We start from the raw sequence: 14,636 nt of genomic DNA, 5'->3' as shown, positions 1-14,636 counted from the left end.
AATAATAGTGTCATAATGCTATAAAATCAATGTTTAATTTTAAATGAAATGCATAAAGATAAATATTAAATGTATGTACTGTATCTAAGCCCAGTAGAGCCATTTTAAGATTGTGTTCTGGGGTTGTAATAGGTTCTCTTTGTGGGGAAGGAGGGAAGGGGGTGGGGGGAAGGGTAGCTGCACGAGGGAAGTCAGGTTGCTGGAATGTGGTCATGCTCCTCCCTTCTCCATAAACCTGCAAACTGAGGAGTAAGCTGGTGATTCCCTATTCTCTCTCCCCCACTATGTCGCAGGAAGCAACTATAGGTGTTTCACAAAATTATACTGACCCATCTGAGTGTGCCTTATGAATCACTGCCAATGCAGTGCACAGACACAAAGTGCATTAACACTTCATGGAATACAGATATGAGTGGATAACAATATTTTACTCTACACATTGTTTCAGACTGCTAGAGAGGAAATAACTTCTTAGTCATCATATACAGCAGCCGTAGCATACTTCTAGAAAAGACAGCTTCCCCCACAATGGGCACTGCCTTCTTTTCAGTTTACAGAGAGACTGTATCTTCCCATTGTATTCTGTCAATTTCTCTTGTGTCAGCAGACAAAATAAATTCAGTGAGATCTTGTATATATATTGAAGTTACTCTCAGTTTAAGTTAACTGGGCTATTATGTAAGAGAGCTCAACAGCAGTAGGTATCAACTATTTACCACACTAAAGATCCTATCCTATGTGTAACAAGCTGTCAGTATGTTTTCCATAATGTTGATTTCATTGTCCCCATTACCAGTGGTTGGAATACTTTTCACATCATGAGGGATATTAAATGCATCTCACTAACTCCTGCTCTACCAAAATCTGAAGAGGACCAGTGGCTAAAATTCACTTCCTCTGCAACAGAAGCAGATCACATAGATGTTATGAAACTTCAGTCACAAGTCAAGCAATGCATTACAGCATATTAGTGTCCTAGAACTGAACATGATCAGTCCATTCCATCAGACAGTTCAAACACCTTTGCAAGATATACTGTGAATGCTTGATAAGAGACTCCACTCAGTGCAACCTACTCTAAAAGTGCCAGGATCCCTGAATGAAAGAGATTTATACATTCTACCACTAACAAAATTAATGTTGAGAGAAATGAAGAAACTTTCTGCTCATTCATTAATTCACCACCAAGTGACTACAATGTGGTTATATGGCTTTACAATATGCTGTAAATGATAGACAGCAGTAATGTGCCAGTCTCTTTCCCATCAACACTAAGGGCCACTAACAACATCACATTTATAAATGAAGTACTTCTCAGCCATTGTTCATAGGAATGTATTTACATAAAAATTCACTTAATTGCAAAAAATACTCAGTTAATAAGCTGAAAATAACTTCACCACATAATTAGGAGCTCAGTGAAGTTCTCTCTACTCATATACGAAAACTGGACAGGAAATGCTGCGGACATGTAGTTTGTCAGTAAACTGAAAAGTCAACATAGCTCATGGGAGGGGAAGTTGCCTTTTCCAGAAGAATGCTAGAACTGTCATACAGAATGACTCATGATCAGTTTCCCCTCTTGTGCAGAACAATATGCAGAGATCTACATCGAATCTGTCCATGTGTGTTAGTATTAACTCATACCTATATTCCAGGTCACACAATTTTTTTTTGAAAATAGCCCCCATTCCCTACCCCCAGATGAGTCTGTCCACTGTGTCGCCTTTGATTCATAAGACGAGCTGCAGAAGGGCTGGTATAACTTTGAGAAACACCCTATGGTTGCTTTTTGTAACTTAGTGGGGGAGTGAGAAGTGGAGACTTGTCTCCTTGTTCTTCAGTTTGCAAACCTACAAATGAGAGATTTGCATGACTACCCTCCACTAACACCCCTTCCTAAACACTCCCAGAACACAATTTGTTCTTTAACATGGCTCTTTTGCACTGAGATGTGACATACAGACTTATTAATTTTTTAAGCCACTTCATTTGAGATTAAACATTAACTTTATATGATTAAAACAGTATTTTTAATAATTTGTGATTTTTCTGTCCCCTGCTCTGTGGAAACTATTTATCTAAGTTGCAAAACAAATAGGAAATGTCTTGCAGGAAATTTACATCGTGTTCTGGTGAAACATACTGTGAATATGACAGAGGAGTTTTACAAGTTTGTTGTGGTTTCATTCTAAGTAGTACTAATCAGTTTCATATTAAGTGTGTACTACATAGGTTTTATTACAGGAAAATAAGTTTTGCAGATAAATGAATATTACAGAAAAAATAAATATTATAGAATATAAATACTTTTACAGTAATAGTTACAAATAAGGATTTGTGATTGTATCTGAGAGCTGCAGATACATGGGCACTATACGTTATAATTGTCTCAGTTTATTGAACTCCAGGCTCTGATGAAATAGTATTTATAGAAAAAAAATGAATACCTTAATATTGCAGTTTTCCAAATACAAACAGCGTAAGATTATAATTGTAGGTGATATTAAAAAAGGATTGACAAATGTTTTTCCAATGTTCCTACCAGAGGGTAAGTCCGTAGTGGAAAAGACATGCCCTGCTGTAACCAAAAGACATTGCACTGGCATCACACATAAGCAGAACCATATCGACAATTGGTACATTCCACAACTTGACAAACTCAGGATACTACTAATAATTGTAAAAGGTGAGATCAATAAAGTGACAGGGACAAGGAAAATAACACAAATATGAGAAAACTCTACACATCCAAAATAAAAAATGCCAATGCAGTGCAAATGATGAGTACATATTAAATTACAAAAATAAATGTAAAACTGCCTGGAATGTCATCAAAAGGAAAGTTAATGATATCCAGAAAGAAAAATGGTATGGCTATTGACTGTGGTACATTCAATGAATATTTTGTTAATATTGCCAGTACTACCACTCCACTCAGCAACTGTACATTATGTGTAGAAGCTCTGCTAACTCTTGTAAAACAAACAAGTCAGAGATCTACATAGACCCTAATCACTTTAAACAGCATTCATAAATCGATACACAAACTAAGCAATTCCAAAACAGAAGACTATTTTGGACTCAGTGATTACTTAATAAAGTGTATAGCAAATAAAATAAAAATTCCACTTCTTTCACTATCTAACAAAGCTATAGATGAAGGAGTTTTCCCATAAAGCCTTAAGCTCACAGTAACATTACCTGTGCACAAAAAAGGTGATAGAAACCTCCCAAACAACTACAGATCCATTTCAGTAGTGCCAGTCATATCCAAGATAATAGAAAGTTGCATGCATAAACAGATATACAGCAAAGGAACAGACTTTTAAATGAGCAGCAGTTCAGATTCAAGTCTCATCCATCACTGTAAAAGCAGTTGAAGCTTTGGTGAATAATGTTTATGAAGGTTATGAGACAAGGCTATGTCTGGGATGCTTATTGCTTTAAGCAAAGCATTTGACTTAGTGTCGTATCACATAATCCTCAAAAAGTTAGAATATTATGGCATAGAAGGTAACTCATTCAGTTTATTAAAGCAATAGGTTACAGCTTGTGTATCCAAATAAGCAGAGATCAGCAATACTTCCAATAAAAAAAGAGGACTATCATAAGATTCTGTTCTTAGGCCTTTCCAGTTTATTTTCTGCAATAATGACTTCTCAAATTATATAGAATGTAAGAATATATTGTATGCTGATGACAAGACATTAATAACTGTGGGGAGAATTTACAAAGTGTACTAGCTAACAACAGGGAAATGATGCAAATGACTAATTACTGGTGTGATGCCAATCAGCTGTGTACATACAAAATATAAACAGAATAAATAATTTTTAATCTGAAGGTATCCAAAAATGAAAATTAAACAGTAAAACTACTTGGAGTATTCATAGACCAAAAACTCTCTTGTGAAGAATGCGCAAATTATCTGTGCCACAAACTGGCTTGTATACTTCTTTATTGTATAAATTAAGAAACAGAATGAGCAAACAGTTGTTGCTCTGGTCATATTTTGCTTTCTTCCATTCTCGTCTGCTGTATGGGATATTGCTCTGAAGCAAATCCCCAGGAGCTAAATGTATTTTCTGATGGCAGAAGAAGACAGTTATATATTTAGTAGAAGTACCACACAGAGAGTCCTGCAGAAACCATTTAAAAAGTCTCAGCATAATGACATTATCTATCCTGTATATGCACACATTAAAAAATGTTTTGCATCACCTTGGTTAGGGTTCCGGAAACTGTACCGAAAACTGGAGTACATCTATATCTACATCTACATGGATACTCTGCAAATCACATTTAAGTGCATGGCAGAGGGTTCATCGAACCACCTTCACAATTCTCTGTTATTCCAATCTCGTATAGCATGCAGAAACAACGAACATCTATATCTTTCCATACGAGCTCTTATTTCCCTTATTTTATCATGGTGATCATTTCTCCCTATGCAGGTCGGTGTCAAAAAAATATTTTTGCATTCGGAGGAGAAGGTTGGTGGTTGGAATTTCATGAGAAGATTCCATAGCAATGAAAAACACCTTTGTTTTAATGATGCACAGTCCAAATCCTGTATCATTTCAGTGAGACTCTCTCCCATATTTTGCGATAATACAAAACATGCTGTCCTTCTTAGAACTTTTTCAATGTACTCTGTCAATCCTGGATCAACATAAACATCATTTCCGGCCTTTCTATTGCCCATGTAAACCACACATTGCATGTTGTAACACCATACAATGAGATCTTCAGAGGTGGTGGTCCAGATTGTGGTATACACCAGCACCTCTGGTACCCAGTAATACGTCCTCATGCATTGATGCAAGCCTTTATTCATTGCAGCATACTGTCCATAAGTTCATCAAGGCACTGTTGGTCCATATTGTCCCAGGCATAGATCCCTCAGAGTGGTTGGTGGATCATATTGTCCATAAACTGACCTTTTCATTCAATCCCAGGCATGTTCGATGGCGTTCATATCCGGAGAACGTAGTTCCCCCCTCTAGTCGAGCAGTGTCATTATTCTGAAGGAAGTCATCTGCAAAACGTGCATGATAGGGGCATGAATTTTCATTCATGAAGACAAATGCCTCACCAGTATGCTGCCAATATGGTTGCACTATTTGTCAGAGGATGGCATTCACATATTATACAACCATTATGGCACCTTCCATGACCACCATACTTCAGCCCCACATAATGCCACCCAAAAACAGCAGGGAACCTCCACTTTGCTGCACTTGCTAGACAGTGTGTCTAAGGCATTCAGCCTGACCAGGCTGACTCCAAACACATCTCGGACGATTGTCTGGTTGAAGGTATATGTGACACTCATTGGTGACACTCTAAAACTTTGGAAAAACGTGTTACAGTTTTTGAGTTATTTGAGAAAAACATAAAAATATGTCCTTTATTACATCCCCGCCCCCTCCATCCAATCCAGTTGTCAGAATTTTTAGTATTTTTTCATGGTCCTCCCTCCTATCAATGTACAAAAATTTGTAACTACATGGATTTTTCTCCTATTTAACTTATTTTGATCTCCATTGACTGGGATAATGAAACAATCTTACACAGGAAAAGTTTCAAATTTCACATAATAGTGAGCTGTTAGTAATCAGTGTGTCAAGCTTGTGAGCTGAACTCAAAAGAGATTACTGAATGGAAATGGTGGCAATACACACATTCTGCACTACATTGTTATATAGTGAAATACTCTAAATATATGCTATTTACATACTATCAGTTCTTTGGAGAACTTTGAGGTACTGGAATTTCTCATAAAAGTTCTATGTAATGCTAAAAATCATGTGTTTTCCAGAGCAGACACTATTTAATTCCTCCAAGTCCAGAGCAAGCTCTCTACAAGAGGGCAATAGATTTGTGCAAAATAATTTATTGCATATAATATGATTTAGTATAAATGCTTTACGATCTGCTAGAAGGTATATGAATGTTTTTTAGGCTGCTTATAACATATGTTTATCATTTTTTATTTTTAAATAAATGCTGTAGCATTCTTTAAACTTGGCCATTTAATAGTGACTTTACAGTTTTAATATAATCTGCAACAAGTTTTAAAACTTGTGGGACATTTTAGGTTCATCCCAGAGTCAGTCCGGTGGTTACTTGTAAAAGGTCGTTGTGCTAAGGCTGAGCAATTACTAATGAAAGCAGCTGAAGAAAACAAAGTTAAGATCCCAGAAGAACTCTTGAAGGATTTGCTTGACTCTAATGCCTTGTCTTGTGCAAACGACCATTATGATGGAAGCCAGCCTGAAAGGAAGCCTTCTATTTTTGATTTATTTTTGTATCCCAACTTGCGAAGAAAGACTCTGAATATTTTTTTCAACTGGTAACAATATTTTAAAATACAACCTAGACACATAAATCTAGTGAATAAACTGTCAATTCTTATGTATAGACACTCTGTTATTGTTGCTAATTCTCTCTATGTAACATTTAAGTTAGTGGATTTAAACATAGGATGTCCTTTTGAAGGTTTGTTAACAGTGGCACTTACTATGGCCTGTCCTGGAACACATCTAACTTGGGAGGCAATGACTATCTCAATTTTTTCATATCAGGAGCCGTTGAAGTTCCTGCATATACCTTTTTACTTTTGACATTGAACAGATGGGGTCGCAAAACCATACTGTGTGGCTGCATGCTCACTGGAGGTCTTGCTCTGTTGCTCACAATTGCAGTTCCATCAAGTAAGTTACATAAATTGTAAATTAAATAATTAAAAATAGGGTATTTTTGAATTTATGATTTTTACAGGTAACTTGGTTATGAAATTAGTCAGTTAGTTTCAGATTCAATGGATCATTTGTGTAATGCATTGTGATGATGTGGAGTGAGTCATATTATATTCACATCCCAAATTATTTTGTAAATATGGCTTTGTGCAGGCTACAAGTACATGTCCATTTGATTTTGATTATGAAATACATTGTAGATCCTTTTTGTTGTACTGCCATCTATTTTCTTCATTTATTTCTATGCTTCAAAAAATAAGTATAACGCTTTCACCCAATTTAAATAGGATTTTGGTTGTTACATGACTAAATAAATGCTTTCATCATTGTCATCATCTTTTATTGGTCCATTTTAATAAGTTATATACTTTTTTTTAATACATTGAATACATGACATCAGTTCTGAGAAAGAGAGAGAGAATGTGGACAATTCAGTTTGTAAATTTCAAATTTCCAATTATTTGGACTTCCGTTTAAAATCTGACTCATAAATTGCAAACAACAGCACAATTTAAACGCTAATAGTTATATTTGAAGACAGAACTTTATAGTTACTTGAGAAAACAGTTTACATTTAATGTTTGCATGAAAATTTTAACACTACCATGTTCTGAAGATGTAAAATTATAGAAAAATTCGTCAGTGAAATGGAAAGCTGCTACCATTTTCTTGATAAATAGTATAGCTTCTTGAGGTTTTGGTGTAGCTTCTATACCCACGACATCCTTAAACTTAAAATTATCATTTCTGTGCTTCCCATTCCCCCCTCTCTCCCAACGTGCTCATTTTTCAAAATTTGTCTTCCTTTGACATTTAATTTTTTATACGAAAGATGTGGAATTTTTGCTTTCAAGCTCCTCAGTAACTACAGGATTCTTGTCATTTCTTTATTTCTTTCAATAACATCAATTTGCCTTCAGGGTCTTCAGTATAAGACTACTAAAAATCATTTTGGCTGTTATATAGTGTTTGAAAAGATTTTCCATACATTTTTGAAAATAGTAATAATCTTTATTTTCCTGCAATAAGTTTGCAGATTTTGACATTTTCCTTTTTTATGCATCAGTAAAATCACACTACAAATATAAAGGACATATACAGTAAAAGCACATACATAAGATAATTCAAATATCTCTAAATAAAAAGGAAAAGAAGGAGGAGGAGGAAAAAAGACAGAAAAACCCCAAAATAATGGATTTAATGGGTCTTTAACTGAGTATAAACATCTTTTAATTAGTAACTTTAAGATTTACATGGAACTACTTAATGGTATTTTGGAGTGTATTAAAGAAATGTCTTCCAGCAGCAAGTAGGCTGTGATCCATATCGCTTTTATTACACAGTATCATATGGTAATCATCTTTGGTTTGTGATAGATGTCTCTTCATCTTGAGGTTGAAGCTCTTTTGTCTGTGTTTGCTTCAACAATAACATATGTTATTGGGTTGGGTTTGCCTTTAGCAAAACATGATTTTATTTTTTGTCCCTGACATGTTTCAATGTAGTTGCAGCATCATCAGTGGGCTTTTTTTTATTATTGTGGCTTCTTACCACATGGTGTGCTTTTCCTGCTGTTTTATGTTTTTACAGTATCCTTTTTTCTTTACAGTTTGTCACATGCAATGTTTCTTTTTTCATCATCTTCTTCATTGTCAAGTTCTGTGTATTGAGTTGTCACTGCCACTGTCACTGTCACTGTTTACCAGCTGTAATAACCACTGTAAAAACATAATACAGCAGGAAAACCACACCATGTTGTAAGAAGCCAAAATAATAATAAAAAAAGCACTGATGATGCTACAACTGCAGTGAAACATGTCTGGGACAAAAAACAAAATCATGTTTTGCTAAAGGCGGACCCCACCCAAAAACATGTTATAGATGCCTCTATTCTCTGTGCTATTTTTACCTTGTCTTTCATGAACATAATTACCTCAAGGACACACACAGAGTACACATTTAGGTAATTAAACTACAATTAGTGAAATAGTCTATACATGTTCGATAGTTACTTAATTAGCATTTATTTTATACATCGTGGAAGATCTCCTCATTATGGATCAACTTGAATGAAAAGTAGTTCTAACCTAATCTAATCTAATCTTTGGAGTCTGAAGCTCCTATGCATATAAATTTCACGTGTCCACCATTTGTCTCAATCCTATATTGCAAATGTGAGTGAAATAATCCATAGTAGATGTATTTCAGGATAGACATGCATCATTGGGTCTGCTAGTTTATCTCACTCAATGAAACTCATTACTGATGCCACACTTGAAAGAAGTATGCAGTTCCGGGTTGCATAAGGGCTTGTGAATTATATATATATATATATATATATATATATATATATATATATATATATATATATATATATATATGACGATGTAAATAAAACAGAAAGAAACTTCCACATGGGAAAAATATATTAAAAATAAAGATTCCAAGACTTACCAAGCGGGAAAGCGCCGGCAGACAGGCACATGAACAAAACACACAAACACACACACAGAATTACGAGCTTTCGCAACTGGCAGTTGCTTCGTCAGGAAGGAAGGAAGGAGAGGGAAAAATGAAAGGGTGTGGGTTTTAAGGGAGAGGGTAAGGAGTCATTCCAATCCCGGGAGCGGAAAGACTTCCCTTAGGGGAAAAAAAGGACAGGTATACACTCGCACACACACATATCCATCCGCACATACACAGACACAAGCAGACATATTTAAAGGCAAAGAGTTAAGGGCAGAGATGTCAGTCGAGGCGGAAGTACAGAGGCAAAGAAGTTGTTGAAAGACAGGTGAGGTATGAGCGGCGGCAACTTGAAATTAGCGGAGGTTGAGGCCTGGCGGATATCGAGAAGAGAGGATATACTGAAGGGCGAGTTCCCATCTCCGGAGTTCGGATAGGTTGGTGTTGGTGGGAAGTATCCAGATAACTCGGACGGTGTAACACTGTGCCAAGATGTGCTGGCCGTGCATCAAGGCATGTTTAGCCACAGGGTGATCCTCATTACCAACAAACACTGTCTGCCTGTGTCCATTCATGCGAATGGACAATTTGTTGCTGGTCATTCCCACATAGAAAGCATCACAGTGCAGGCAGGTCAGTTGGTAAATCACGTGGGTGCTTTCACATGTGGCTCTCCCTTTGCTTGTGTACACCTTCCGGGTTACAGGACTGGAGTAGGTGGTGGTGGGAGGGTGCATAGGACAGGTTTTACACCGGGGGCGGTTGCAAGGGTAGGAGCCAGAGGGTAGGGGAGGTGGTTTGGGGATTTCATAGGGATGAACCAAGAGGTTACGAAGGTTAGGTGGACGGCGGAAAGACACTCTTGGTGGAGTGGGGAGGATTTCATGAAGGATGGATCTCATTTCGGGGCAGGATTTTAGGAAGTCGTATCCCTGCTGGAGAGCCACATTCAAGGTCTGATCCAGTCCTGGGAAGTATTCTGTTACAAGTGGGGCACTTTTGGGGTTCTTCTGTGAGAGGTTCTGGGTTTGAGGGGATGAGGAAGTGGCTCTGGTTATCTGCTTCTGTACCAGGTTGGGAGGGTAGTTGCGGGATGCGAAAGCTGTTTTCAGGTTGTTGGTGTAATGGTCGAGGGATTCAGGACTGGAGCAGATTCGTTTGCCACGAAGGCCTAGGCTGTAGGGAAGGGACCGTTTGATATGGAATGTGTGGCAGCTGTCATAATGGAGGTACTGTTGCTTGTTGGTGGGTTTGATGTGGACGGATGTCCAATGGCCAGCTGCACACATCCGTCCACATCAAACCCACCAACAAGCAACAGTACCTCCATTATGACAGCTGCCACCCATTCCATATCAAACGGTCCCTTCCCTACAGCCTAGGCCTTCGTGGCAAACGAATCTGCTCCAGTCCTGAATCCCTCGACCATTACACCAACAACCTGAAAACAGCTTTCGCATCCCGCAACTACCCTCCCAACCTGGTACAGAAGCAGATAACCAGAGCCACTTCCTCATCCCCTCAAACCCAGAACCTCTCACAGAAGAACCCCAAAAGTGCCCCACTTGTAACAGAATACTTCCCAGGACTGGATCAGACCTTGAATGTGGCTCTCCAGCAGGGATACGACTTCCTAAAATCCTGCCCCGAAATGAGATCCATCCTTCATGAAATCCTCCCCACTCCACCAAGAGTGTCTTTCCGCCGTCCACCTAACCTTCGTAACCTCTTGGTTCATCCCTATGAAATCCCCAAACCACCTCCCCTACCCTCTGGCTCCTACCCTTGCAACCGCCCCCGATGTAAAACCTGTCCTATGCACCCTCCCACCACCACCTACTCCAGTCCTGTAACCCGGAAGGTGTACACAAGCAAAGGGAGAGCCACATGTGAAAGCACCCACGTGATTTACCAACTGACCTGCCTGCACTGTGATGCTTTCTATGTGGGAATGACCAGCAACAAACTGTCCATTCGCATGAATGGACACAGGCAGACAGTGTTTGTTGGTAATGAGGATCACCCTGTGGCTAAACATGCCTTGATGCACGGCCAGCACATCTTGGCACAGTGTTACACCGTCCGAGTTATCTGGATACTTCCCACCAACACCAACCTATCCGAACTCCGGAGATGGGAACTCGCCCTTCAGTATATCCTCTCTTCTCGATATCCGCCAGGCCTCAACCTCCGCTAATTTCAAGTTGCCGCCGCTCATACCTCACCTGTCTTTCAACAACTTCTTTGCCTCTGTACTTCCGCCTCGACTGACATCTCTGCCCTTAACTCTTTGCCTTTAAATATGTCTGCTTGTGTCTGTGTATGTGCGGATGGATATGTGTGTGTGCGAGTGTATACCTGTCCTTTTTTTCCCCTAAGGGAAGTCTTTCCGCATCCGGGATTGGAATGACTCCTTACCCTCTCCCTTAAAACCCACACCCTTTCATTTTTCCCTCTCCTTCCTTCCTTCCTGACGAAGCAACTGCCAGTTGCGAAAGCTCGTAATTCTGTGTGTGTGTTTGTGTGTTTTGTTCATGTGCCTGTCTGCCGGCGCTTTCCCGCTTGGTAAGTCTTGGAATCTTTACATATATATATATATATATATATATATATATATATATATATATATATATATATATATATATATATATATATATATATATATATTAAAAACAAAGATTCCAAGACTTACCAAGTGGGAAAGCGCCGGCAGACAGGCACATGAACAAAACACACAAACACACACACAGAATTACTAGCTTTCACAACCGATGGTTGCTTCTTCAGGAAGGAGAGGGAAAGACGAAAGGATGTGGGTTTTAAGGGAGAGGGTAAGGAGTCATTCCAATCCCGGGAGCGGAAAGACTTCCCTTAGGGGAAAAAAAGGACAGGTGTACACTCGCACACACACACACACATCCATCCGCACATACACAGACACAAGCACACATATTTAAAGGCAAAGAGTAAGGGCAGAGATGTCAGTCGAGGCGGAAGTACAGAGGCAAAGAAGTTGTTGAAAGACAGGTGAGGTATGAGCGGCGGCAACTTGAAATTAGCGGAGGTTGAGGCCTGTCGGATATCGAGAAGAGAGGATATACTGAAAGGCGAGTTCCCATCTCCGGAGTTCGGATAGGTTGGTGTTGGTGGGAGGTATCCAGATAACTTGGACGGTGTAACACTGTGCCAAGATGTGCTGGCCGTGCATCAAGGCATGTTTAGCCACAGGGTGATCCTCATTACCAACAAACACTGTCTGCCTGTGTCCATTCATGCGAATGGACAGTTTGTTGCTGGTCATTCCCACATAGAAAGCGTCACAGTGCAGGCAGGTCAGTTGGTAAATCACGTGGGTGCTTTCACACGTGGCTCTCCCTTTGATCGTGTACACCTTCCGGGTTACAGGACTGGAGTACGTGGTGGTGGGAGGGTGCATAGGACAGGTTTTACACCGGGGGCGGTTGCAAGGGTAGGAGCCAGAGGGTAGGGAAGGTGGTTTGGGGATTTCATAGGGATGAACCAAGAGGTTACGAAGGTTAGGTGGACGGCGGAAAGACACTCTTGGTGGAGTGGGGAGGATTTCATGAAGGATGGATCTCATTTCGGGGCAGGATTTTAGGAAGTCGTATCCCTGCTGGAGAGCCACATTCAAGGTCTGATCCAGTCCCGGGAAGTATTCTGTCACAAGTGGGGCACTTTTGGCGTTCTTCTGTGAGAGGTTCTGGGTTTGAGGGGATGAGGAAGTGGCTCTGGTTATCTGCTTCTGTACCAGGTTGGGAGGGTAGTTGCGGGATGTGAAAGCTGTTTTCAGGTTGTTGGTGTAATGGTCGAGGGATTCAGGACTGTAGCAGATTCGTTTGCCACGAAGGCCTAGGCTGTAGGGAAGGGACCGTTTGATGTGGAATGTGTGGCAGCTGTCATAATGGAGGTACTGTTGCTTGTTGGTGGGTTTGATGTGGACGGATGTGTGCAGCTGGCCATTGGACAGATGGAGGTCAACGTCTAGGAAAGTGGCATGGGATTTGGAGTAGGACCAGGTGAATCTGATGGAACCAAAGGAGTTGAGGTTGGAGAGGAAATTCTGGAGTTGTTCTTCACTGTGAGTCCAGATCATGAAGATGTCATCAATAAATCTGTACCAAACTTTGGGTTGGCAGGCTTGGGTAACCAAGAAGGCTTCCTCTGAGCGACCCATAAATAGGTTGGCATACGAGGGGGCCATCCTGGTACCCATGGCTGTTCCCTTTAATTGTTGGTATGTCTGGCCTTCAAAAGTGAAGAAGTTGTGGGTCAGGATGAAGCTGGCTAAGGTGACGAGGAAAGAGGTTTTAGGTAGGGTGGCAGGTGATCGGCGTGAAAGGAAGTGCTCCATTGCAGCGAGGCCCTGGACGTGCGCGATATTCGTGTATAGGGAAGTGGCATCAATGGTTACAAGGATGGTTTCCGGGGGTAACAGGCTGGGTATGGATTCCAGGCGTTCGAGAAAGTGGTTGGTGTCTTTGATGAAGGATGGGAGACTGCATGTAATGGGTTGAAGGTGTTGATCTACGTAGGCAGAGATACGTTCTGTGGGGGCTTGGTAACCAGCTACAATGGGGCGGCCAGGATGTTTGGGTTTGTGAATTTTAGGAAGTAGGTAGAAGGTAGGAGTGCGAGGTGTCGGTGGGGTGAGGAGTTTGATGGAGTCAGGTGAAAGGTTTTGTAGGGGGCCTAAGGTTCTGAGGATTCCTTGAAGCTCCACCTGGACATCAGGAATGGGATTACCTTGGCAAACTTTGTATGTAGAGTTGTCTGAAAGCTGACGCAGTCCCTCAGCCACATACTCCCGACGATCAAGTACCACAGTCGTGGAACCCTTGTCAGCCGGAAGAATGATGATGGATCGGTCAGCTTTCAGATGATGGATAGCCTGGGCTTCGGCTGTGGTGATGTTGGGAGTAGGATTAAGGTTTTTCAAGAGTGATTGAGAGGCAAGGCTGGAAGTGAGAAATTCCTGGAAGGTTTGGAGAGGGTGATTTTGAGGAAGAGGAGGTGGGTCCCGCTGTGATGGAGGACGGAACTGTTGCAGGCAGGGTTCAATTTGGATAGTGTCTTGGGGAGTTGGATCATTAGGAGTGGGATCAGGATTGTTTTTCTTCGTGGCAGGTTCACTATCCCGCCTGATGTCCAGGCGGAGCTTCAAGGAATCCTCAGAACCTTAGGCCCCCTACAAAACCTTTCACCTGACTCCATCAAACTCCTCACCCCACCGACACCTCGCACTCCTACCTTCTACCTACTTCCTAAAATTCACAAACCCAAACATCCTGGCCGCCCCATTGTAGCTGGTTACCAAGCCCCCACAGAACGTATCTCTGCCTACGTAGATCAACACCTTCAACCCATTACATGCAGTCTCCCATCCTT

The 14,636-nt window shown here is 40.5% G+C and overlaps 1 protein-coding gene across 4 annotated transcripts in view; it reads left to right on the top strand.

The window, feature by feature from the left end:
- The window catches only part of LOC126336586 (organic cation transporter protein-like), an 80,666-nt gene that overhangs the window by 53,399 nt on the left and 12,631 nt on the right, over window positions 1–14,636 (top strand). For all 4 annotated transcript variants that reach the window (XM_050000465.1, XM_050000448.1, XM_050000471.1 and 1 more), the window contains 2 exons: window positions 6,104–6,358; window positions 6,505–6,719. In XM_050000465.1, coding sequence (XP_049856422.1) covers window positions 6,104–6,358; window positions 6,505–6,719 — 470 coding nt within the window. The remainder of the gene's footprint in view (window positions 1–6,103; window positions 6,359–6,504; window positions 6,720–14,636) is intronic.

Source organism: Schistocerca gregaria, chromosome 1 (assembly GCF_023897955.1).
Source record: "Schistocerca gregaria isolate iqSchGreg1 chromosome 1, iqSchGreg1.2, whole genome shotgun sequence".
In the NCBI taxonomy this organism is placed as follows: Eukaryota; Metazoa; Arthropoda; class Insecta; order Orthoptera; family Acrididae; genus Schistocerca; species Schistocerca gregaria.
This window is presented reverse-complemented; position numbering and strand designations above follow the sequence as displayed.